Here is a 27,223-nt window from a genome sequence, read left to right as displayed (position 1 = left end):
CGCGAAGGCGTTCGGAGTACTTCGACCGCTTTTGAGCCTCTTTGATCACGCTTCTTTGCCTTTTAGGATTTTCCTGGCTTGCGGAGGGAAAGAAAATTAGGTAGGAACAGTAGAACCTGCAGTTTTCCTCTCTAGCCCCTACAGCCCTAGCCTCGCTACAGGCTTCCTATTCCACCCACAACTTGCCCCCTCTCTCGAAGCTCCTTTTTTGCCTCTCTTCTCCACACCCTCTTAGTGATGCCAGCCTCCAGGCGGGACCGGATTCCTCGGCATTAGAGGTCGTCTCTAGACCACAGAGAAAAATGGGATGCTTTGAAGGGTGGACTCGGTGACGTTGTACCCCACTAAGGTCCCTGTTCTCCCCAGCGTCCATCCCCAAATCTCCAGGAATTTCCCATCCTGGATCTGGCAATCCAATGGCCGGGGCAACCCTACACAACCTGTTGTGTTGCACAATGGTGATTATATACAGGGAAACAGGATAAAATATCTATCTATCTATCTATCTATCTATCTATCTATCTATCTATCTATCTATCTATCTATCTATCTATCTATCTATCTATCTATCTATCTATCTATCTATCTATCTATCTATCTATCTATCTCTATCCATCCATCCATCCTCCTCCTCCTCCTCCTCCTCATCATCATCATCATTATTATCTATCTATCTATCTATCTATCTATCTATCTATCTATCTATCTATCTATCTATCTTCATCATCATCATCATCATCATCATCATCATCATCATTATCTATCTATCTATCTATCTATCTATCTATCTATCTATCTATCTATCTATCTATCTATCTATCTTCTATCATCTATCATCTATCTATCTATCTATCTATCTATCTATCTATCTATCTATCTATCTATCTATCTATCTATCTATCTATCTATCTATCTATCTATCTATCATCTATCTATCTATCTATCTATCTATCTATCTATCTATCTATCTATCATCTATCATCTATCAATCTAGATATTTTATCCTGTTTCCCAGACCAAACTAAAGGAGTCGTGTAGCACCTCCCATTCTAACGGCGTTACTGTTGAGGACCGTAGATTATAAAACCTTATGCCAAAGTTTATGTATTTGCCTGGTTTAGATACCTCTATTCTGCTTTTCACCCCGATAGAAGTAGTTTACAACTTTGTTCTTTTCTCCTCCATTTTATCCTCACCCTGTGAAGTAGGTGAGAGTGACTGGTTAAAAGTCACCTTAGCAAGCTTCCATGGCAGGTGGGGGACTCAAACCTGGACCTGCCAAAGACCCTAGTCTGATACTCAAAACATGGCAACACACTGGTGCTCACAATAAGTTTGTTAATTTTAAAGGTGACATAACCTCTTTCTTGTCTGTTTCTGTTGCAATAGATTAACATAGGTACCCCTCTAGAAATGGTAACCACATGTGGTTTTTCAGACAAAAAATGTCTTCCAAAGTTACATCAATTAAAATTCAGGATTTGGTAGTAGGCCCTGTTCATAGATGAAAGGAGGACCAGGCTATGCTCTCAGGCTTACAAAGTAAAATCAAAGACACACAAGGGGAGGCAAGTAGAGACTGAGAGTTCATCAGTGAAAGCAAATTGCTAGCAGGTATTTGCATGTTGATTTTTCTCTTGTTTGTGTGGTGCAACTGCCTTAGAGGCCTAACAAGCAGATGACATATGATGCTCAAGTCTGGTGAGTGGCATTCCATATTAACTAATTTTGACCCTAAAAAGCAGCCAAAGGGAGACACAATCAAAATCAGGGCTACAGTGCTGGAGAATGTTGGGGTGTGTGTGTCTTATGCTCTGTGACATTTCCTTTACTGCATATTCCCTCTCAAGTTCCCTAAGCCAGGGGTGGCCAAACCTGCTTAATGTAAGAGTCACATAGAATAAATGTCAGATGTTTGAGAACCACAAAACACAAATGCAGCTGGACTCACTCTGACCCACCAGCTCCCAAGATGCTAATCACACCCCTGTTTGATTCACTGTGCAATTAATATTATTACACATACAGAGAAAGAGAGAGAGAGCACCAGGCAAGAATAAAAGCAGCCTTGAGCAGCTAGCACATCTTACTTCAGATTTTAACTGATCTTTGATAGTAATAAACTGAACTGCTAGATATCTAGAACTATTTGTTTCCTGAAATTTTTCTTGAAAGTGATATTTTTTCAGTTCTCTGTTTTTATCGAATTTTAACAAGATGATATGTTTTGACAAGCACCCTCTAGCTGTCATGAGCCCTGAGGAGGGGGAGCTGGAAAGGTTAACAGACAAGGAAGAACCAACAGCTGGCCCATCAATCCCTCTCCCCACATTCCAGGCACCCACGCCGACTGTTGACAATCAGTCTCCTCCAAGTTCTCCCCCTCCCATCTCAAGAATGCTCAGCCATCTTCGACAAACACTGGCAAGACGTAGGAGCGCAGCATGCCAATGCTTCCGATCTCTTAGCCCTGAGTACTAGGAGAACTATAGCCACCCAGGGAGCAGGCTGATTGAGGCTCCCATATAACTCACGCCTGGGACTTGGCAACCTCGTGGAAGCAACAAGTCGATTTCCCAGCTTGCATCCACGCTCCTTCCTGATTCCAGTTCCTGACCGGTTTGAATTCCTTGACACCCTGACCCTTTGGCTTTGGACACTGACTTCGGCTTCTGGTTTGTGATTTTGCTGTGGTGACTCGACTCCTGACTGACTCCCTGAACTTTGACTTCAGACCGGCTTTAGACTCCCTCCTGCCTGCGCCCTGAGAATGTGACACTATCTCCCTCGATTGGAAATGAGAGAGAGAATGAAAGAGGTTGAGAGAGAGAGAGAGAGAGCAAATAGATGGGGGAGGAAGGAAGAGTGAGAGAAAGAAAGGTGGAAAGGTGGAAAGAAAGCAAATAGATGGAGGATGGGAGAAAGAGAGAGAGAGAGAGAAAAGCAAACAGATAGGAGAGGGAGGAAGAAAGGGAGAAACAGAGAAAGAAAGGTGAAAAGAAAGCAAATAGATGGAGGAGGGAGGGAGAGGTGGAAAGAAAGCACTTTTACCTTTAAACATGTTCTCCGAGCCTTCCCCCCCACATACCGCCAATGCCAGCCAACATGGCTTGGAGAAGGGATTTAAAAAAATAAATGGCTTCTCTGAGCCAAGCCAGCTGGCTGGCACAGCATTGGGGTGGGACTTGGAGACGCATTTAACTTTAAAGGGGGAGAGAAAGAAAGAAAGGTGGAGGGAAGGCAGGCAGGCTAATAGATGGTGGAAAGGGGAGGAGAGGTGGAAAGAAAGCAACTTTAAATGCTTTCAGCTGGCTTGGCAAAAGGATGTAAAAAGACAAATGCTGTTTCTTGTGTGTATAAACAAATTTATTAGTAACATATGGTAGCAGAATTATATCTACAACTTATAAAGAGCTTAAAATTAAAAAAAAAATCGTTCTACCCCATATCTTACTTTCCTCCCACCCCTCCCTCCGTTACTTGACCCCCGCCAGTGTTATTTTTTAAAAAAACAAATATTCAAGGTACCCTTAACTATAAAAATCTTAATCATCAAAAATTGTCCAATGTCCTTTTATTTTCCACTCTTTCTCTACATATCTTCTGAATTTCTTCCACTCCACATTAAAAAGTTCTAAATCATAGTCTCTTAGTTTTCTTGTTAATTTGTCCATTTCACTCCATGACATAACTTTTGTAATCCAGTCCCATTTTTCTGGTATTTTTTCTTGCTTCCATAACTGCGCATACAATGTCCTAGCAGCTGAGAGCAAGTACCATATTAAAGTTCTATCTTCTTTTGGAAATTTTTCCATTTGTAATCCCAGCAGAAAAGTCTCTGCCTCTTTGTTGAATTCATATCCCAGAATCTTAGAGATCTCTTGCTGAATCATCTGCCAAAACATTTTAGCCCTTTCACAAGTCCACCACATATGGTAGAAAGAACCTTCATGCTTTTTACATTTCCAACACCTATCTGACATCTTGTTATTCATCTTTGCTATTTTTTTCGGAGTCATATACCATCTATACATCATCTTAAAACAGTTTTCTTTAATACTATGACATGTTGCGAGTTTCATAGAGTTCTTCCACAGATACTCCCAAGATTCCATCTTTATTTCTTTATTTACATTAATTGCCCATTTTATCATTTGAGATTTCACTACTTCATCTTCTGTAGACCATTGTAAAAGTAATTTGTATACTTTTGAGATTAATTTCTCATTGTCTCCAAGCAGAACTCTTTCCATTTCTGTTTGTTCTTTCCTTATTCCTTCGGCTTTAATATCATTCTCCATCAAGCTTTTTATTTGTTGCATTTGAAACCAATCATATTTATAATTCAGTTCTGCAGTTTTCAGTTCTATTTTCCCACTTTGTATTTTTAGTAACTGGTTATATGATAGCTGTTTTTCATTAACTGTTTTAGCTGTTAACTTTATCACTTCAGCTGGCACTATCCACAAAGGTCTCCTCTCATCACCATATTTCTTATACTTTATCCACACATTTAATAGACTACTTCTTATATAATGGTGAGAGAAAAGACCATCCATCTTCTTTTTTCCGTAATACAAGTATGCATGCCAGCCGAATTTTTTTCCATGGCCTTCCAACACAAAAGTTTTTTATTTAACAGCGTTATCCATTCTTTCATCCATACTAAACAAATTGCTTCATGATACAGTTTCAAATCTGGTAATTGGAATCCACCTCTCTCTCTCGCATCTGTCAAGACTTTCATTTTAATTCTTGGTTTCTTCCCGGCCCACACAAATTCCGAAATTTTCCTTCGCCATTTATCAAACTGTTTAGCATCTTTCACAATAGGGATGGTTTGAAACAAATACATAATCCTTGGTAAAATATTCATTTTTACTGCAGCTATTCTGCCCAACAATGACAAGTTGAGCTTGTTCCACTTTAGCATATCTTCTTCTATTTTACGCCATAGTTTTTCATAATTGTTCCTGAACAAATCAATATTTTTCATTGTTATCTCTACCCCTAGGTATTTAACCTTAGAGGCAACTTCACAACCCGTTAGTCTTTGTAATTCTTGTTGTCTATTTATCTGCATATTCTTGCACAAAATTTTTGATTTTTCTTTATTTATTAAAGTCCCGCCAACTCCCCAAACTCTTGTATTCTCGTTAATAACAAAGGTGTAGCTTGTATGGGATTTTCATTTATAAACATTATATCATCAGCAAATGCTCTGTACTTATAGGTATAGCCTTTTATTTGTAATCCTTCTAGATCTTTTTCTTCTTGAATCTGCATCAGTAAAATTTCAAGAGTCATTATGAACAGCAATGGCGAAAGCGGGCAGCCTTGTCTAGTACCTTTGCTGATTTTCATTTCATCTGTAAGATCTGCATTAACGCACAACCTTGCCCTTTGTTCAGAATATATTGCCTTTATCATTCTTATAAAACTTTCTCCAAGCTCCATTTTTTCCATCACTGCAAACATAAAGTCCCAGTTTAAATTGTCAAATGCTTTCTCTGCATCCGCAAAGAATAATGCTACTTCTTTTTCTGGGTGTCTTTCATAATATTCTACAATATTTACAACAGTTCTAATATTGTCTCTTATTTGTCTTTTAGGAAGAAAACCAGCTTGATCTTCCTTTATAACATTTATCAGATATTGCTTAAGTCGTTCTGCCAGAATTCTTGTAAATATTTTATAATCATTGTTCAAAAGCGAAATTGGTCTATAATTTTTCACATTTGTGACGTCTCTTTCTTCTTTGGGTATCAAAGAAATAACAGCTTCTTTCCATGTATTTGGTACATTCCCTTTAGTTCTTATTACATTCATCAGCTTCTGTAATTTTGGTATTAATTCATCCTTAAAAATTTTAAAGTATACTGTAAAAGACAAATGCTGTTTCCAAGCTGGTGGACAGAATGGCAGGGGCTTGGAGAGCTGCACAATATGTGTGAAAGAGATGCACGTGGCTCCTGAGCCACAATGTGGCAACCCCTGCCATGGTAAGGAAAAAGATAGGTGTTTTCTGTACTGGGACCTCAAATAATCAGAGAACATTTTTGGTTGGGTAAACGGCAGAGCTGAGAGAGTTAACCCCTCCTTCTCCAGCCCTGGGAGACCAGATCTTTATTGGTTACTTTTTGCAATGCCAAATTACATATCCAGAGTTCTAATCACAGAACTCCAGTGTCACTTGTATTTTGACCCTTACTTCTTGGCTAGAATGACTTTTCCTGCTCTGGTAGGGATTCAGGGCAACTGATTAACAGTTAGATTCAAGTGCAGTTAGATTCAAGTCAGTTAGACTCAAGTTAACCTTAGATTAACAGTGTATACATATCAATAGCAATTTCATGTCAGTTTATCCTTAAAATACAGCAAAGTCACACTTGGGAGTAAGTTTCCTTCCGTTCAGAGACAACCGACTAGGATTTACCGAGTAAACATTATTAAGAAGATTGTGCTGAATGTTCTAGGGCAGGGGAGTTGAACTCAATTTTTATGAGGGCCAGATTTGACATAAATGAGACCTTGTCCAGTCGGGCCATGTGTGTCATAAAATCTAATGCCAAGTAGCAGAGATATGAACTTTATAAAGGGCATAGACAAGTACAATTGAATCTATTTTTAACTTATAACAAAACATGCTTAAAACATTAGCACGCTTGCAATATTTTGTTTCACAGTCTCTGATAACTAACTCCTCTTGCTCTGAATTATTGCATCAAAAACGGGAGACAATGCCTGTGCTGTAGCAATCTTGAGTATGCTCTTAAGGTGTTGTTCAGCTGTCCATCCATAAATTGCAAGCTTACTTTTGATTTATTGACATTCATTATAGAAATCTCATAGTCTAAGACTTTTGACCCTAAGACCCTGAGGAAAACATGAAATGGCTGAGCATTGTGAGCTTTTGTACATAAATTGCTTCATGTACTGGTCAAGAAAATGTGAAGGCACCGTGACACAGACAGAAGGCTATGTGTTTGTCTACAAAACTATAGTCTTCCCCAGAAAAATAACTACGATTCCTATGTGACAGTGCAAGAACAGAAAGACAGCCATGTTTAGTGGTCAGTATCAGCCTGCTATCTGGGAAGTCTAAGTTCAAAATCCCCAGTCAAAGGAAATCAAAGAGAAATGTGAAAGAAAAATCAAAGGAAATGTGCTGGGTGAACTTGGTCAGGATACACTCTTAGCCTAATCCTGGTTGTTGTTATTCTTCTTCTGGATCATGAAGGCATGAATACAGTGAAAAGAGGGAGGCAATTTCAGTTGTACCCAGGAGGCCCCTGGCATAACGAACCAACAAAACACACACACTCTCTCTCTCTTTCTCTGTAGCAAGGGAAACAGCTCATACCTTGCATAAAACTTTGTTGGTCTTAAAAGTATATTCTTTGTGTCTCTTCCATGCGATCAATGGAGGGAACCAGGCAAAGGAAACTCTCCCTCTTTCCCTCTCTCTCTACCCTCCAGGGTACAAGGAGGAGGAGGAACCTCAGCCAACAGAAGGAAGAGAGGTTTGGCTCAGTAGCTCTGCAGTATGATTGAAAGAGCCTGGCAAGCAACCACTTCCGGTTTTGGCGCTTTGGGGTTAAGAGCGGCTGCGGATTTGCTCCCGACAGCCGCTCTTGAATCTGGCAGTTGGGGGCGGGGAGGATCTTGGGAGGTAAGCAGCTCAACAGAAGGCTCAGGAGATCAGTGGCGACCGAATCTCAGAACTGCTGTCTCTATGATGCCCCGCTGCTCCAATCGCCATTTTTAAATGGCGTCAGAGGTGACTGCCAGCTTCTTCTCTCTTCAGCAGCTTCTTAATGCATCTTTTTCCCCCCTTCTGCATCTATTGAAATTGTACTTTGCAAGTAAGTTTGATGTACATTACCGATTACTGAAATCCCTATTATAAAACCAAATCTGACTGTTCTGAAAGAGGGGGAGGGAGGAGGGAAAGACCCCCCCCCCCATATGAGAGACTTCTTAAAGAAAAAAACATACATATTTGGACAGACTCGGTTTAAAATTAAGCAAGTATTACTTGGATTAGGGACATATTATATTGCAACTTGAACAAAGGCTGACTGCGACTTAATTTTTTCTTAAATTTTTCAATTGGATGGTATAAATAAAAGCTTAAATTAGGAGATTTGTGCTTTTATATGGGCAGTAAATTTAAAACGGAATTGGGTGGTAAACTGGTTGAAGTTTAAGAATTGGTAATTTTAAAGATACAGGGAAGGTTTTATAAGCGCTTTTATAAAGATGGTAGCTTTTAAAATTTAAGATACATTGGGGAGAAAATATTAAAAGGACAAAACAATAATTAATAATAAGCTACAGAGATTTAAATATTTCAAATAAGTAAAGGGACATCTTGTATTTTACGTTTTTTATAGACTAAATCCTCAGTGAACCTAGAAGTGTAAAGTTACTTACAGTCTCACAAACTAGAAGCTAAACTCATAGTTTGGAAGTATTTTTGTTTCTGCAGATTTTTGAAATGTGTTTTCTTTTTTACCCTCTTCTTCTGCATATGGCATTAAAATATGTATTTTCCCTAATAATTTAAATCAATCTGAATAGTTTTTAAAATATATGTCTAACTTTTATCAGCATACAATAATTTGGAGGAACTTCTAATCATGTGAAGGATTTTTTTTAGTGATTTTCTTTATTCAATTTGGGTAAAGTAATTTAGTGGAATTTATATTCTCTCTTCCTTGAGTAGTAAACAAGCCTGTACAACAGATTAGGATTTCTTGTTCTCCTTTCTATTTCTATAAGTACTATAATATTTGGGTATCTGTTGTTTCCAAGATGGTTTAATCAATTTTGAATAACTCTTTAAGTTTATATTTTACTGTTGTCAATTTATGGCAGAGAATAGATGTGCTTTATAATTCTGGAGACCTGCTCTTTACGTTTGGCTTGAAAATTACTTTTATTAATATAGATAGTTATATGGCTGTACTGTGAAGTTATCCTGTCTTTTGGTAGTAAACAAGCCTGTAGGACAGATTAAGAATTTTTGTTCGTTTTCCCCTTCTTATTTTTCTTTTCTCTTGTATTTAATTATTTTGTTTGTTAGTTCTGTTCTTTTCCTTCTTTCTCCTTGTAGGTATTAAGGATAATTGGATATGATTTTTAATTTGATTAACAGAACTGTAAGAAATCACCAAAAAGTCACAAAACGTTTGTAGAATGTTATAGTAATATTTGGTTAAAATATGGAGGCTTGCAAGTATAATGAATCTTATAGCTTTTTCTGTAGTAGAAATAACCGTAGTGTGTATATTTTATTTTATTTTTTTGTATTTTGCCTTCTCTTTCCCTTTCCCTTTTATCTAAACTCAATAAAAACTTGAAATTCTAAAAAAGAAAGAGTCTGGCAACCCAGACTGTCTCAATCACACAGCAGAGGTACAAAGCCAAGCTTCTCCATTAGCTGAGATTCCTCTTCCCTTTGGGAAGAGGGAGGGGGGAAGAGGGAAAGAGCGAAAGTCTGCTTTGCTCAGCTCTCTCATCACAGGAGAGAATTAAAAAATGGTGACCAAAGGAAGAATGCAAGGGAGAAGGAAGCAGACAATGGCCAGTTGCTGGCAGGCCTGATTGGGGTCCCCTGAGGGATGGATTAGGTCCATGGGCTGGATGTTTGACACCCCTGCTTTAGGGTTAGGACATATCTGTCTTGATATAAAAATTCTTCACAGGCAACAGAAAAACAATATCTTTGCACCCTCTTTTGGTGAGTAATCAGCATGATGAGATGATAATCACAAAGGGCTGTCTTCTTCCGCCACCGGCAACATAAATATTCTCTGAACAATTAACATGTTTTTGATTCTCTCAGGTGCAAAGATGCTCACTCAGGTGCACAGATCTACATCCAGCTCAGATCCTCTTCAGAGACTCTGTCATGGCGGTACCATGCAGGTGTGTGTGGTCTTTGCGGCTATGGTGGCAAAAGAGTTATCCTTGTTGGGTTTGAAGACAATGTTTTCCCTCTGATATTGTTTTAACTGCTCCAGAATATTTCATTACTAGGAATAAGGCCCATTGTGAAGAAAAATACAACGGGCTCTAAAAAGAAGCTCTGGGTGAGTGCCCCCCCACCTTTGCTGTCTCCCCACGCACCTAAGTGAGGGCATTCACCCCCCCACACACACACCTCAAGCGGAACGAATCTTTGCCATCTGGAGAGCAGTTGTAATTCTGAGTGATCTCCAGCCCTCACTTGCAGATTGGCAACAGTGGTTCCCCAGGAGGAAATGGCTGGTTTGGAGGGTGGAGTCTATGGCATTGTAACTGTCTGACGTCCCACCCCTCTTCAAACCCTACCCTCTCCAGGCTCCACCCCTCAAATCTCCAGGAATTTGCCTACCTGGAGTTGGCTACTGCTAAGTCACACTGGCTGTCATGGGTAGCTCTTGCTGAACAGGAGCAAGCAGCCAGGCCTAGTTAAGTCATGCCTGTCAGATGGTATCAAGTCACCCAGAGGGTGCTGCCAGGCCTAGGGTAGCCACCCTCCAGATGGGACCTGGACAACAGAGCTCTCTCCCCCTGGAGAAAATAACTGCTTTGAATGGTGGACTCTATGATATTATATTCAGTTGAGGGCTCTCCCTTTACTGCCTAGCAACAACCTCTGGATTGCAGCTTTCCCAGTGACCCAATCCTCATTTGTCCTGGGGTGAGGCTGAGGGGAGGAGGAAGGGAGTGACAGGAAAAAGGCGCCACCATGGCCTCTGAGGAGACGCTTCGAAAGGCCGCAGTATAGTTGGAGCCCTTTCTGAGGTTGGTTGATGGAGAGGAGAGAGAAGTATCAGGGATGTGTCTGTATCTGAGGTAAGACTGTTTTGGTGGTTTGTCCAGTGTTCCCGGGCCTGCAGTAGGTAGGGAACAGGGGAATCAGCTAGTGGGAATACAGAGGTGGAGAATGACACATGATGAACCAATGGTTTATGGAGCACAGGCATCATTTGGCCAATACCACTACGGTTTTATTATTATGAAGGATAAACATGCTTCCATGCTTCAGGAGCACTTAGATAACTTTTTATTCTGATAAGCCAATGAGCACACACTTCACTCAGGGCCGGCACGTGGGAGTCGGCGAACTAGGCGACGGCCTAGGGCGCCGGCTCCCACAGGGGTGTCTCCCTCCCTCTGGCACAATCGGCTGAGGTTGCCCACCCTCCCGTCGCCGCCGCCCTCCTCCCTCCCTTTGCAGTGCTGGAAGCCGCACTCGCCCCACCCCCCAGCCTAGGCTGTTCCTTACTGGCTTCAATGTGGCTGTGCATGGCTTCTAAGCCTTTGAAGGTCCCGCAATAAGAGAATTCGCTCTCCCTCACTTCCGGTTCCAGGAAGGAGGGGGAGCGAACTCTCCTCCTGCGGGCCCTTCAAAGGCTTAGAAGCCATGCACAGCCACATTGAAAGTGGTAAGGACCAGCCTCGGCAGCAGCAATGCAAGGGGGGGAGTGTGGCCTGGCTTGCAGCGCTGCAACTGTGGGAGGGCGAGGGGTTAGGATAAGCCTGGGGGGGGGCAATGGAGCGCGGTGCTGCAAAGCAGTGCCACGAAGGGAAGGGGGGAGAGCGCCCACTGTCTTCCCGCTCTTTGCAAGCTTCGGCAAGATCGGGGGTGGGGAGCGAGCTCGCTGAGACCCACAGCCTGCTGTCTTGCCGCTCTTGATCGGGAGGGGGGGGGAGGAGCAAGCACATGACGTCATCTGAAAGTTTTTTTTAAAAGAAAAAAAGGAGGGGCGGGGGGGTAAATTTCGGCCTGGGGCGCTGGAAACCTCAGCGCCTGGCCTGACCACTTTCCCTTGTTCTTTCAGAAGGTGTCTGTCCCCATACGAAGACCTCTAGTCTCCACCCTGAGGAAACACAAGGAGAGGAATACTTTCGGGGGCATTGAAGTAGCTGAGGCTCTCTACTGGCGTCGATGGTGTCTGGGAAAAGAATTCACCAAACATTTAACTCTGAAAAATATTTGTCTGAAAACCCAGAAGCTGAGATTCAGGTGGGTAGTCCATGCGGTAGGCAAGAGGGTTTATGTTTTCTCCATTCTGCAGTCGCTTCTTTCTGCTGGAGTAGTAACCATTGCTAGTGCTCATTTGAATCTCCCCAATCAACCCAGCTTTATTGAGGAAAACACTGCTGAAACAAGGTGCCGTTCCCTTGAAACTGTGGCGGTTTGAAATTTACACAAATGTATACAAACAGAACAGGCTCTTGTTCAACCCACATCCTATCCAACTGTTCAAACACACTGCATCGCGATATCCTATTTTTGTTACTCACAGCGGGATTTAACCCTGCATAGGATTGCTGCTGGGCACATGCCCTTCCTCTTCTCGCGACAGGCCCTTTGTGAAGTAGGTAAGGCTGAGGGTATTCTGAAAGAACTGTGGCTGGTTCAAGATCGCCCCGCAGGTTTCATGTGAAGGAGTGGGGAGTCAAACCTGGTTCTCCAGATTAGAGTCCACCACTTTTTAACTGGTACACCGCACTGGTTCTCTGCTAACATTGGAGGTCTGCATTGTGCGTAAGCCAGTATGGTGTAGTGGTTTGAATGTTAGATCCAGGTTCAAATCCCCACTCAGCCATGACAATCCTAACCTGTCTCGCCCTGAGCTCCTTGGAAGTGGGTCCAAAAGTTAGTTAATGTGTCTTTGAGAGAGGGGGAGGCTGCCCTAGTATTGAAACAGTCTGTGGTACATCTCACCCGTAGTGGCACCGTTAGCTCCTCAACCTGCCACTCGGTGCCGCTCAGTGCAGGACGTTCCCATTTCCCAACGGCTCTTCTTCCCAGGACTCCTCTCCCGACTCCACCACCAGTATGATGTCTTCATTTTGGGGCGCAGCCGCTGCGGTCTTGCCTCGAGCCTGCTCCTTTTGGCATCCCTCTTCTTTCTTTGGCTTGGGCGCACTGGTCTTCGGGGTAAGGGGGGGTCTCGAGATCTCTCTGGGCAATCAGTTGCTAGATGATTCACGTCTCCGCATCGGAAGCAACGTCGGGAGCCTGGGGTTTTCGTCTGCGCTCCCTTGGGTCCTGTTTTCTTCCCTTCGGATTTTGCCCCAGGCTGAGACGGCCCTCCTTACCCCCTTGCTGCTGTTGGAGTTGGAGGGTGATGTGTCACATGTGGGTTTCCACTTCCCCCGCTAGCTGGATCCATCCCACCAAGGAAGTTGGTTGGGCTTGATTCAGGGCTCTATCCAGAACGCTGGTGTTCATCCCTCTCTGGAACTGCTCTATCATCATCTGGTCGCTCCAACCGCGAACCTTCGCGGCATTGACTCTGCTGCGTACTCCCTCATGGATTGGGCCACTTGCTACATGTCGTGGAGGTGAGGGCCTGAATCTCCCGTAGCGGATCTTCATACTGGACCAGTATGGCTTGTAAGAAAGCTGCTACTGTGTCCAGTTCGGGATTGTGAGTCTTGTAAAGGCTCACATACCATCTCTTAGCTGATCCTTGCAGTTTTGACCCGAGGTAGTCCACTCGGCTAAATTCATCGAGGAAGGTGTGCCCCTAGTAATACATGAAGCCATTAGCTTGTATAGTGAAGTATTCCACTTCTTCCGGGTCTCCGTTGAAGGTTGCCATTAGTTCCCAGCCTTTCCCATAGTCTACCGGGGGCAGGGGAGGTGGTGGCACTTGGGCTGGTGGTTGTTGTCTTCCCGGCGGGGCTGGCAGCGGTGGTGGATTTAGAGCTAGGTTGAGCTGCCACCTCACCTCTTGGCCATGAATGCGTTGTTCGCCCTCATCTCCTCCAGCAGGTTGCGTGCCATCTCCACCATCTCAAACCTCATAATTTGGAGAAAATTTGGAGCTCGGGATTTTGCTCTTCCTCCTGTCATCAGGAATTGGGTCAGTGCCCTTTTCCTCTCTCTTCTCACCCCCGCTTGCCTCTGACTGGTCCCACTCTTCCTCTTCCTCGCTCCGGATTCGGAGGGGAAGTAGCCCTAGGATCGCGTCTTGTTGCATCGGGCCTGCGTCCATGAGGCTTGTAGATCTGCGGGGTTCCCAGTCTTTCAGGGTGATGAACAGCTGCTGGATGTGTAGCAGGGAGCCCCTTCTCACCGGCCTCTGTGCATCCATGATGTGCCATGGGAGCTGCTTTGGGATAGCTTCGGTACCTTGTTCTTCGGACCCCAGTGATGTCGAGGTTTCCGGGTCTTGTCCGTTGTCAGGGGCTTTTTCCACCATAGCATTAAAAAGTCTCTAAGTTCAGTTAAGTCCCATAGCAAGGAGTCTTTTCACAATGTCAAGCCCCAATATTCCAAGAATGAGATCCTTTGTTATTTCAAATAGATGCATTTATTAGAATAACAGATGCTTCACTGACACTGTCAGTGAAAAGAGGCAATACAGGTTATACATTCACTATATAGGATAACATAAGCCATTACTAAATGGTGGCAATATTCAAACCTAAAGGTTACCAGGTTAACATAAACATCGTAACTTTCCACTACAAAGTATTCTATCAGGGACCTGTGAATAGAGAAGAACCCTGAGAACCAGGGAGGGCGACATATTACATTTCACAGAAGACACAACAGGAACTATCTTGGGTCATAAACAACAGCTTGCCAGAGTGCCGGGCCAGCTAAGCAGTAAATAACAGAAAATAACAGGAGGCCCTGAGCAACAGTTATAGAGAAAAATGGAGGCTTGACAGTACCTGATTGAGGTCCCACCCCTACTCAAACCCCACCTTCTCCAAGCTCCACCCCTCAAATCTCCAGGAATTTCCCAACCTGGAGTTAGCAACCCTATCTTCTTCCCTTTATCTGCCCCTCAGACTTCAGCTTTCCATTGTCTTCCCCTTCCCTGCAGCATCTAGGAAAAGGACAGTCTTTGTCCACAGTGGAGGGAGGACCAAATCAGATTACATCAATCTCCTGTCACAGCAACCCTGTGAGGTAGGTTAGGCTGAAAGTCTGTGACTGGTCTGAAATCACCCAGTCAGCTTCCACTGCAAGAATCTGGGTCTGGCGGACCCTGCTCTGAAGCCCTAACTCCTGTGCTACACTGTTTGTCATAGAGGGGCTGTTGCTGAACAGTAGCAAGCAGCTAGGCCTAGGGTAGCCAGCCACAGGTGGAGCCTGAAGATCTCCTGGTATCACAACTGAACTCCAGACAACAGATCTGTCTCCCCCTGAAGAAAATAACTACTTTGGAGATTGGAATCTATGGCATTATATTCAGATGAAGCCTTTTTTCCTCCCCAAACCCTGCCCTTCTCAAACTCCACCATAAAATCTCCAGGAATTTTCTACCAGTTTGGAACTAGCAGCCCTAGTCAGGACTGGGCCCAATGAGTTCTTCCTCACAGGCCATTATTGATAACTTTCAGACCAACACTCTCTGATAATGTTAGTCCTAAACATAGGAGTTCATTGTCTCTCTCTGGCTTTCCTTCCCCTGTCCCCCTCACCCTCCCTCTCTCCCTCTTCCCCTCCTTCCTCCCCTCTCCCTCTATCTGTATTTGCTCTGCTGTCGTGGGACACCATTTTCCCAATCTCTGGCTGTTTCCCTTTCAGAGGAGGAGAGGAAGGAGATCTCAGCCAATCAAGAGGCTTTCTCTGGCTCTTTCTCACCTCCTCCCTCCCTCATTATCTTCTCTGCAAAGCAGCAACAAGCAGTTCAGCCAATGGGAGAGCATCTGATTTGTGACCTGCTAAGGAAATTATTATATAGGAGAGATGTTTGTTATATTGCTATTGAGCATTGCATTTATTCAGGTTTGTTTAATGTTGTTGCTGATAGAATATGTTTTAGGAAAACAGCCATTGTTTTTAGTGATGTTATTATTGGTTTCTGTTATATATTATTGCTACGAGATGCCTAGTGCAATTTGCATTGTGTGGAGGAAACATTAAATACAATGTATCAAATTCTATAAATAAATAATGTTTGCATACCATTGATGTTATATAGTTAAAAAAAAGGTAAAAGGTGCAAGCACCAGTCGTTTTCGACTCTGGGGTGACGTTGATTTCACAGCATTTTCACGGTAGACTTTTTACGGGGTGGTTTGCCATTGCCTTCCCCAGTCATCTACACTTTCCCCCCAGCAAGCTTGGTACTCATTTTACTGACCTCGGAAGGATGGAAAGCTGAGTCAACCTGGAGCCAGCTACCTCAACCCAGCTTCCGCTGGAATCGAACTCAGGTCATGAGCAGAGGGCTTCGACTGCAGTACTGCAGCTTTACCACTCTGCGCCACGGGGCTCTTATGCAAAGGTAAAGGTAGTCCCCTGTGCAAGCACCAGTTGTTTTCAGCTCTGGGGTGACGTTGCTTTCACAACGTTTCACAGCAGACTTTTTACGGGGTGGTTTGCCATTGCCTTCCCCAGTCATCTACACTTTCCCCCCAGCAAGTTGGGTACTCATTTTACCGACCTCAGAAGGATGGAAGGCTGAGTCAACCTGGAGACGGCTACCTGAACCTGCTTCCACTGGGATCGAACTCAGGTTGTGAGCAGAGGGCTCCGACTGCAGTACTGCAGCTTTACCACTCTGCACCATGGGGTTATATAGAATAGTATAATTTTCCAGTTTGTTCAACTGGAATACAGTGTGCTTAATATCTTTTGTCTCCTGGTGCTGCCAGTATGAGAGAATTTAAGAACATAAGAGAAGACATGTTGGATCAGGCCAGTGGCCCATCCAGTCCAACACCCTGTCACACAAAAAAACCCAGGTGCCATCAGGAGATCCACCAGTGGGGCCAGGACACTTGAAGTCTTCTACTGTTGCCCCTCAAGAACCAAAAATAAAGAGCATCACGTGCCCCAAACAGAGAATTCCAACTATACTCTGTGACTAATAGCCACTGATGGACCTCTGTTCCATATGTCTATCCAATCCCCTCTTGAAACTGTCTATACTGGCAGCAGTCACCATCTCCTGTGGCAGTGAATTCCATGTGTTAATCACCCTTTGGGTGAAGAAGTACTTCCTTTTATCCGTTTTAACCCGACTGCTAATCAATTTAATTGAGTGTCCACAAATTCTTGTACTGTGAGAAAGGGAGAAAAGTACTTCTTTCTCTACCTTCTCTATCCCATACATAATCTTGTAAACCTCTGTCATGTCACCCCTCAGTTGATGTTGCCCCAAGCGCTTTATTCTTTCTTCATAGGAAAATGTTCCAACCCTTTAATTATTCTAGTTTCCCTTTTCAGGACTTTTTCCAATGCTATAATATCTTTTTTTGAGGTGTGGTGACCAGAATTGAACACAGTACTTCAAATGAGGTTGCACCATCGAATTATTCAGGGGCATTATGATACTGGCGGATTTGTTTTCAATTCCTAATAATCCCCAGTATAGTGTTGGCCTTTTTTATTGCAGTTGCACACTGTCTTGACATTTTAAGTGTGTTATCTCTCTCTTGGTCAGTCTTGGTCAGTCTCCACCAGTATGGATTCCATCAACATGTATTTATAGTTAGGATTTTTGGCCCCAATGTGCATTACTTTTTGGCCATGTTGAACCTCATTTGCTATGTTGACGCCCACTCACCCAGCCTTGACAGATCCCTTTGGAGTGCCTCACAATCCTCCCTGGTTCTCACCATCCTGAACAATTTAGTGTCATCTGCAAACTTAGCCACTTCACTGCTTACTCCCAACTCCAAATCACTATTGAACAAGTTAAAAAGCAATGGGCCCTGTACTGAGCCCTGAGGCTCCCCACTGCTTACCACCCTCCACTCTGAAAATTGTCCACTTATACTTACTCTCTGTTTCCTATTTATTAGTCAGTTTTTGATCCATGAGAGGACTTGTCCTTTTACTCCATGACTCTTGAACTTGCTTAGGAGCCTTTGATGAGGAACTTTATCAAAAGCTTTCTGGAAGTCAAGGTAAACAACATCTCTTTGGTTCCCTTTGTCTACATGTTTGTTCAACCTCTCAAAGAACTCTTCCCTTACAGAACCCATGCTCAGTCTTCCTTAATAACTTTTGTTCATCAACTTGCCTACTAATTCTCTCTTTAATAACGGTTTCCACCAACTTTCCCAGTATTGAAGTTAAACTGACTGGCATGTAATTTCCTGGATCTCTTCTGGAACCCTTTTTAAAGATGTGGGGTCACATTAGCTACCTTCCAGTCCTCAGGAATGGAGGCAGATTTTAATAAAGATTTAATAAAGATTACATATTTTTCTCAGGAGATCCACAAGTTCACCTTTGAGTTTTTTCAGAACTCTTGAATGTATGCCATCTGGGCCTGGTGACATCAGTTTTTAAATTGTCTATCAGTTGTAGGACCTCCTCTCTCATCACCTCATCTGACTCAGGTCTTTCAACACCCCTACAAAATCAGTGGTGCTCCTCTTCCACAGTGAAGACGGAGGCAAAAAATGCATTCAGCTTCTCAGCGATTTCCCTATCATCCTTCAGTAATTCTTTTACCCCTTGGTCATCCAAGGGCCCCACTGCTTCCCTGGCTGGTTTCCTGATTTAATGTATTTGAAGAATTTTTTACTGTTGGTCTTAATGTTTTTTGCAATATGCTCCTCATACTCCCTTTTTGCCTGCCTGATCACAGATCTGCATTTGATTTGCCACAGCCTGTGTTCCCTTTTATTAACCTCACTTGGACTAGCTTTCCAGCACTTAAAGGAATCCTTCTTACCTTTTACCGCTTCCATACAGGCCTTTTCCTATACCTATTTGTGCCTTTCCTATCCTGCAGTATATATTTTATCTGAGCCTCTAGGACTGTAGTTTTGAATAGTCTCCAAGCTTCCCCAATGGTTTTGCTCTTTTAACCTTTTCTTTCAATTTCGTCTTCACATGGCCCATTATCTCTGATAAGTCACCCTTTTTAAAGTTAAAAGTGGTTGTGCTGGTCTTTTTGAGAAACTCCCTATTTATACAAATGGTGACAGCAACAACATTATGCTCACTCTTCCCAAGTGGTGCAATCACTTTTACATCTCTCACTAGGTCCTGGGCATTGCTTAGGACCAACTCCAGGATTGCCTCTCCCTTGGTCGATTTTGTGGCCATCTGTTCCATAACACAGTCATTGAGAATGTCTAGAAACACAATCTTTTCCTCTCAACTTGAACACATATCGACCCAATCAATGTATGGGTAGTTAAAATCACCTATTACAACAGTTTTTGTTTGTCTAGCTGTTATCTTGAATTCTTTCATCATTTTGCAATCATCTATCTTCTGATCTGGTGGACAGGTTTAAAGTCTCAGAGTTAAGCTTCCTTTTAAGTCCACTATTTTGACCCATAGCATCTCCAGAAGTGAATCTAATTCACTTACCATCTCAGTCTTACTGGACTGTATACCCTCTCTGGCATTCAGAGCCACCTCACCTCCAACCCTTCCCTCCCTATCCTTCTGATGTAATTCATATCCAGGGATCACCATATTCCACTGATTATCCTCATCCAAGTTTCTGAAATGCCCGCAATGTCTATATTTTCCTCCAACATTAAGCATTCCAACTCCCTGATTTTGCCTCACACGCTTCTAGCATTTGCATAACTTCTAATAGATTCCTCTGACTGTCTGACCTGTTGTATACTAAGTTAGCATCCTTTGACTTTTGTGTATTCCAAGATCTTTCAGTTGCGCAGAAATTTAAGTTTTCTTTATAATTTAAATATTCTATAACAAGATTATTTTTAGATTTATTAAATTTCTCTTAATATGTGGTATAAGCTTCACAGTGTTAATTTGGTTGTTTCATATATGAGTAATACAGAACATCTTGCTGAAATTTCATACCCATGCTTTTTGTTCTGTTTTTGTTTCAGCATATCACTTCCATGTCCATTTCCCTTCATACCTTTTTTTTCCAGACCACCCGCTACACATTTCTTCATCACTGTTTTCCCACAGCCAATTATTCTGAGCCCTGGGATGTCTTTAACTCTGCCTATCGTCTTCCGACCTTTGGAACAGGTATGCAAGGGATGTGCTACCTTCCTATTTAACATCACCAATATAGCTGTATATAGGAACATAGTATAAAGGGAGGGATTTTGAACTGACAGAGCTGTGGGGGCATGTGAAAGTGATGCATTGCCTCAGCTGGAACCTGTGGCACTGTGTACCCTGCTTTTCATAAAATTATTTTTGGTTTGGTGGCACAGATGTGCAAACTCAAGTTAGGACTCTCCTTATACCTTAACTAGAAGGAAACCAAACAGGAGTCAAGTGGCACCTTTAAGACCAACAAAGTTTTATTCAGAATGTAAGCTTTCGTGTGCTAGAAGCCCACTTCATCAGACAATAGGATGGAAACCAGTTTTAGAAAAGGGAGGGTATAACTTGTTGGGTACAGCCAAAATAGAAGTGCAGTGTCAATAGTATATAGCAGGGGTGGCCAACGGTAGCTCTTCAGATTTTTTTTTGCCTACAACTCCCATCAGCCCCAGCCAGCATGGCCAATGGCTGGGGCTGATGGGAGTTGTAGGCAAAAAAAACATCTGGAGAGCTACCGTTGGCCACCTCTGGTATATAGCATTCCCAATACTGTCCAGGTTAGATGACAGCCCCATAAACCTCTCTAGAAAAGATAAAGTAACAATATTACTCAGCTGGTCTTCAAAGAGTTTCAATGAATGAACTTTCTGCTGGCATGGTTTCATGTGCAGTCAGTCCTCTGTTTACTGCTGGGGTGCATGAATGTGAAGCTTTTGTTTATGTACGTGGAAGCACTATGAATGTTCTTTGCATTTTCCATGGAGTAGTTCAGCCTGATTCTTTGCTTTGTTTCCTTTGTAGAAGGAATATGAAGATAGCATCCTCTTTGAAAAGCCAGAGGGAGTATTCTCTGTTGCATTGTGTGCTAAGCTGCCACGCTTCAGCTTGCTATTCCCAGACAGTATTCAGCTCCCTCCCTGTGCTGTCTATGACTGCACATGGGCTTCGTTTACCCTGCACAATGATGGGTGAGTGTTCTTGTCCTTTGTCTTCAAAAATGTTTGAATTTGTAATAGGACCCGTTTGCTGGTCTATTCCATTCACAATTGCTATGAAAGGTTCAGCATAGTAGTTAAGGCGCAGAACACTTTTAATTGCTTGAAAGTACATTTGATCTGGATGCTGTCGGAAGTTGTGAACAGTGTTTTGGGATTTTTCTGCAGTGAGCTTAATTCCAGATTGGTAGCCCTGCTAGTCTGTAGTGGTAAAATAAAGTGGGAGTCCAGTGGCACCTTAGAGTAATAACATTTATTCCATAAGTGTTTTGGAGTCAGAGCAGATACATCTGATGAAGAAGCAAATTCTGACTCATGAAAGCATATGCTGGAATAAATTTTGTTGGTCTTTAAGGCGCTGCTGTTCTCTTCAGAGTGGACAGGTCTTTAAGCTTCCATTTCAATATATCTTCTTTCCCTAGGAAGAAGGTAGCTTGGAGAAGAGCTCGGAGAACGATTGTGCAATATTGCGCAGAGTTGTTTCGGTCTTAAGCCCATTGATTTCAGTGGCTTTTGAGTGGCCCTGAATAGGATTGCATTGTGAGAATCTTAGCTATGAAGTAATAAATCCTATATTCAGATCTTGGCCTGTGCTATGAATTGTCTCGCAGCCTTAAGCCTCCCTTCATCTGCATTATGGGGATAATACAGGAATTCCTTGCATGATCGTTGTAAGTTTTATAGAGATATTGCAGGTAAAGCATTTGAACACTCAAGGGATATGCTCAGGGGTCGTTTTGCAGAAAAACAGGTGGTGGAGCTCATCCAGGGATTGTTATGCAGCTGCACCTACTATTCAATGGACAAGGAGGTGGAACTCTCAGAAGGAGGAGGAGGAACTCTCAGAAAGGTTCAGGAGCTGTGCTCCTTCGAGCTCCCACTGAATCCGAGGTCTGGATATGCTAAGTATAAAATATCAGCCTATCATAGTTGGGTTTTGAGAGAAATAGATGTGACTAGCTACAGTGACCCATGCAATGATCACTTCCAGGCTTGACTACTGTAACTCACTCTAGGGGGGGCTTGCTCTTGAGACTGATCCAGACACTCCAGGTGGTACGGAATGTGGCGGCATGCCTGTGGATGGCATCGCCTGTGCAATCATGTATTTGGCTGGTACTATGCCACTTATACTGGCTACCAGTAGAGTACTAGATCCACTTCAAGGTGCTGGTAGTAACCTTTAAAGCCTTACATGCCTCGGACCGACATATCTGAAGGACTGCCTCTCCCTATATGTCCCCCAAAGAGCTCTGCACTCACTGGATCAACATCCGCTGGTTTCCCCTGTCCCAAAGGACATCCACCTAGGCTCAGCCAGGGCTTTCTCCGCTCTGACTCCAGATTGGTGGAATCAGCTCCTATTGGAGATCAGGGCCCTGCAGGACCTCTTATCATTCTGCAGGACCTGTAAAATGGAGCAGTTCCTCCAGGTGAGGTGATGGGCATCCATCTCAGGTGACCTCCCTACTCTAGTTCCCAATCTACTGAAGCACCCATTGACTCCACCAACATGGCCTTAATAGTTTTTTCCCCTGTAATTGATGCTACCTTCTGAATTTCCGTGTTTTAGTTATTTTAATCTACTGTAATTTATTGTACTGAGTCCCTGACTCTGTTGTGATCCGCCCTGAGCCCGTTTGGGGAAAGTAGAATGAAAATTTGAAAAATAGATAAATAAATGATCAGTTCAGTCTGCTTTGGGCTATGAGTAGATGCTCAGAGGCATGGGAGAATTCTCTGTATATATTGCATTGTCTTTTTGATAAGGAAACTGATGGCATGACATGTACCATTTCCAGTACCTGTAGTTTCATGTGTAACAGGAGACCGTGTTATCCCATTTCTGCATACTTTTCTGGTTCACATCCTCAGTTTCCATGTTGGAGAACCTTTAGCTTACAACATGATTCTGTTTCTTCCAGGGATGTATATACATGCTTTAGCTGGGAGGTGTCAACACCTTTCAACTTCATTCCTTCCCATGGCATGTTGGATCCAGGTCAAGAGTGCCCAATAAAGGTGACCTTTCAACCTCATGCAGCTCTGGTGCATGATGTGTCAGCAACATGCAGCTTTGGAGAAACTCAGGAGCAGAAGTCCATGAGACTAACAGCTGTTGGTAAGGATATGTAGACTCTGAAAGCAAGAGTACACAGCACGTTGCGAGAGAAATGGGAGAAAAGGGTCTTAGTTTTGTAGAAGAAACTGGACTCTATAGCATCTAGAAAGTTATTTATACAGTTACCATAAAACACGGTATCATGATCCTGGGCCTAGTGAGGCCTGCAGGCCCCAGAGAAGCCTGCTTAGGAGTTACTGGGGGAAAGCCTACATTTCCCGGGATCCTCTCTGTCCCTCTGATTGGGTGCCAAAGTTTTGGAGGGAAACTAGCCCACAGAGGGGGGGGGGGTCTGGGAGGAGAGCATTACAGGGCCAAACCCAGACAGGGTGTGTTCCTTTCTGGAGAAGCTGCAGGTAGAAAGGTTCTCTGTCTAGAGAAGTTGCAGACAGAGAAGGAAGGCTCTCTGGAAGAGGCGGCAGGAAAAGATCCCTTCCCCAAGGGGGTGAGTATTGGTTATTAGAGCAGGGACTGTCTAGTTAAATATGTCAGGGCTTTTGTTTCTTTGCAGCAACCTTTAGTGTTTTCATATTCACTTTAGCACTAAATCTTTGTGACCCACTTATTGTTTTAGAGCTCTAATAATAAATTTCTTTTTGTTGTTATACTGCCTGGGTTCTCATGTCTCCTTGGTCACAATTAGGAGGTATTTATTAATAAGGAAGACAAGGGTGGTTGGGTGCTCTGGGCCCTCCATACAGACCCTTAGCAGAGTGGTGGCAGCCAGTAGAAGGCCCTGCTGTGTGGCACACGGACAGGAGTCTGTACTTCTGTCACAAGCAGGGGATCAGGGAGGGCCTCTATAGGCTGCCACCACTCGCGTATGGGTCTGTCTGAGAGGGTCCAGAGCACCCCCCCCAACCCCTCTGACTTACTTCTTAGAAAATTCCTTCCTCCATCACCAAACAGGTATGAGGACCCAAGCAGTATAACAATAATTGATTTATTCCACATACTATCCTTGTTAACAAGTTGGTAAAGCGTGGTTTGAATCCTGTTACCGTTGGGTGGATCTGTAACTGGTTGACAGATTGCACCCAAAGAGTGCTTGTGGATGGTTCCTCATCCTCTTGGAGAGGAGTGACAAGTGGAATGCCTCAAGGATCTGTCTTGGGACTTGTTTTGTTCAACATCTTTATAAATTATTTGGATGGAGGAATAGCGGGAACGCTTATTAAATTTGCAGATGATATTAAATTGGGAGGGATTGCAAATACAGTAGAAGACAGAAACAGGACACAGGATGATCTTGACAGGCTGGAAAACTGGGCTAAAACCAATAAAATGAATCTTAACAGGGATAAATGTAAAGTTCTGCATTCAGGTAGGAAAAATCCAATGCATGGCTATAGGATGGGGGAGACTTGTCTTAGCAGCAGTATGTGCGAAAAGGATCTAGGGGTTTTAGTGGACCATACGCTGAACATGAGTCAACAGCGATGTGGTGGCTAAAAAGGCAAAAGCAGTTTTGGACTGTATCAACAGAAGTATAGTGTCCAGATCACGTGAAGTGATGGTATCACATTACTCTGCTTTGGTAAGACCTCACCTGGAGTATTGTGTTCAGTTATGGGCACCACATTTTAAGAAGGATATAAACAAACTGGAACAGGTCCAGAAGAGGGCAACGAAGATGGTGAGGGGTTTAGAGACCAAGTCCTCTGAAGAAAGATTGAAGAAGCTGGGCATGTTTAGCTTGGAGAGGAGGCAGCTGAGAGGTGATATGGTCACCATCTTCAAGCACTTAAAGGGCTGTCATATAGAAGATGGTGTGGGATTGTTTTCTGTGGCCCCAAAAGGTAGGACCAGAATCAGTGGGTTGAAATTAAATCAAAAGACTTTCCGGCTCAACAATAGGAAGAACTTCCTGACTGTTAGAGCGGTTCCTCAGTGGAACAGGCTTCTTCAGGAGGTGGTGGGTTCACCTTCCTTAGAGGTTTTTAAACAGAAGCTAGAGCCCTGAGCCACTTGTGGGAAGGGCGGGATATAAATCTTAAATAAATCTTAAATCTTAAATATAAATCTTAAATAAATAAATGGCCATCTGACAGCAATGAAGATCCTGTGAATTTAAAGGGAGGTATTTGTGAGTTTCCTGCATTGTGCGGGGGGTTGGACTAGATGACCCTAAAGGTCCCTTCCAACTCTATGATGCTATTATTGTAAGTGCCCAAGAACAAACAGGTGGGTTTTAATTATTTATGCAACAGTGAAAAAGGAAAAACCAGTAAAGGTGGTACAAAGCAAATAAAAGCTCTGATGTGTTTCCGCCTTCTGATTTCAAACCAACTCACCCCTCTTTGGATGAGGAAACCCTCCTGCTGCAGCCTCTCTCCAGTTCAGCCTTTCCAGAGAGAACACTTCCCCCACTTTAGCTAGTCCTTTTATTGTTTCCTTCCAAGTCCCACACCGTTGGTCTCCACTGGGCAAGTTTTCCCTCCAAAATTTCTGCCCACCCAATCAGAGGGACAGAGGGGATCCTGGGAGATGTAGGCCTGGTTGATTGTCTAATACAGGCTTCCCTGGAGCTTGTAGGCTGCACTAGGATCATGGCAACGTCTATAAGGCATTCTTACATGGCAGAATGGGAAAACAAAAACGTTTAGTATCCCCAGAAACTGGACAAGATTATACAGGACGGAGACAGAAGAAAGTAGACTACACAATAGGCAAAGAGAGGTGTTATGCAGTGGGCAGTGACTTACATTTGGAGCTGTAAGGAATACAGGCAGGAAGGCGTAACAGGCAGATTGACATTTAGCATTCCCAGAAAAGCAGGTGCTATCACAAAGAGATAAAAAGGTAATTTTTTTACTTATACCTTTGAGGGAACAGATGGAGTTACAGAGGTGGTAGAGAGACAGATATTTATTTTTTGCAAACGCAAAGACAGGCATAGCAGGAACCTAGGAACACAGCAAATGTTACAGAGGGGCAAAGAGTTGCTTTACTTTTATCCTCAGGACAATGAGAAGTCAGGAGGAGAGGATGTGTTGCATTTTAATCAGTCCCATACGTAGACAGACCCCCAGTTTGTGTACGTTACAATTAGTAACACGCATGGATCAATTACGCTGCAATTGGTAAGACGTACTAGGAAATCTAGCCCATCAGACCTTGGAAGCTAAGCAGGGTGGGCCCTGGTTAGTGCTTGGATGGGAGACCATCAAGGGAGTTCAGGGTTACTACACAGAGATAGGCAGCGGTAAACCAGCTGTGCTTATGTCCTGAAAACCGTATGGCGTTGCTATAAATTAGCAGTGACTTGTGGCCCTTTCCATCACAAGTTGCCTGGATATGGCTGGTCCGTGTCTGTAGTCGGTGTTTCGCTTTGGACGTCTGGCTTTTCCAATTTAAGATGACTCTCATTATTCAGGGTGTTGACCCACGTCTTGGTCACCCACTCTTTGATGCCGCCTGAATTTCCACATGCTTTCAGCATAGAAAACTCCAATAGTCTTGGGTTTTTTTTTTAACATTTATCTTTTTTTTTTGCAGCAAAATATCCCCATCTGCTGGTGAATGTGCTAGGAGACTCATGCGAAGAAGCTGGGCATAGACATTTCCGGGATGTGCTCTGCTTTGGCTCTGTTGCTGTTGGTAGCACTGTGGAAAGATATGTGGAGATCTGCAATATGTCTGTGGTACAGGAATATTATTACTGAATTTGACCGGGAGATTATTCACATGCATAATCACATATTCAAGAGTACATGTCCAAGTTGTGTTTCATCTGTACATAAAAATAGTAAAGGTAGTCCCCTGTGCAAGCACCAGTCGTTTTTGACTCTGGGGTGACATTGCTTTTCATGTTTTCACAGCAGACTTTGTACGGGGTGGTTTGCCATTGCCTTCCCCAGTCATCTACACTTTCCCCCCAGCAATTTGGGTATTCATTTTACCGACCTCAGATGGAAACCTGGAACCGGCTACCTGAACCAGCTGGGATCGAACTCAGGTCGTGAGCAGAGGGCTCCAACTGCAGTACTGTAGCTTTACCACTCTGCGCCACGGGGCTCTTTTCATCTGTACATACAGCATACTAATATTTTACACAGAAGATTCCAATAATTTTATGGTAGTAGTGTGGTAAAATCTTGACATATGCTGAAAAATTAGACGTTGGGCATATGG

General features: G+C 43.3%; 1 protein-coding gene across 3 annotated transcripts in view; it reads left to right on the top strand.

Annotated features, from left to right (window-relative positions):
• Nucleotides 1-9,857: 9,857 nt before the first annotated feature.
• The window catches only part of CFAP65 (cilia and flagella associated protein 65), a 58,210-nt gene continuing 40,844 nt past the window's right edge, over nt 9,858-27,223 (top strand). For all 3 annotated transcript variants that reach the window (XM_060261285.1, XM_060261286.1, XM_060261284.1), the window contains exons 1-6: nt 9,858-9,933; nt 11,835-12,019; nt 19,846-19,948; nt 20,774-20,940; nt 22,893-23,089; nt 26,588-26,733. In XM_060261285.1, coding sequence (XP_060117268.1) covers nt 9,859-9,933; nt 11,835-12,019; nt 19,846-19,948; nt 20,774-20,940; nt 22,893-23,089; nt 26,588-26,733 — 873 coding nt within the window. In that variant the 5' untranslated portion in view covers nt 9,858. The remainder of the gene's footprint in view (nt 9,934-11,834; nt 12,020-19,845; nt 19,949-20,773; nt 20,941-22,892; nt 23,090-26,587; nt 26,734-27,223) is intronic.

Source organism: Heteronotia binoei, chromosome 21 (assembly GCF_032191835.1).
Source record: "Heteronotia binoei isolate CCM8104 ecotype False Entrance Well chromosome 21, APGP_CSIRO_Hbin_v1, whole genome shotgun sequence".
Lineage (NCBI taxonomy): Eukaryota > Metazoa > Chordata > Lepidosauria > Squamata > Gekkonidae > Heteronotia > Heteronotia binoei.
The sequence above is the reverse complement of the archived record's forward strand: the minus strand, read 5'-3'. Positions and strand labels throughout refer to the sequence as shown.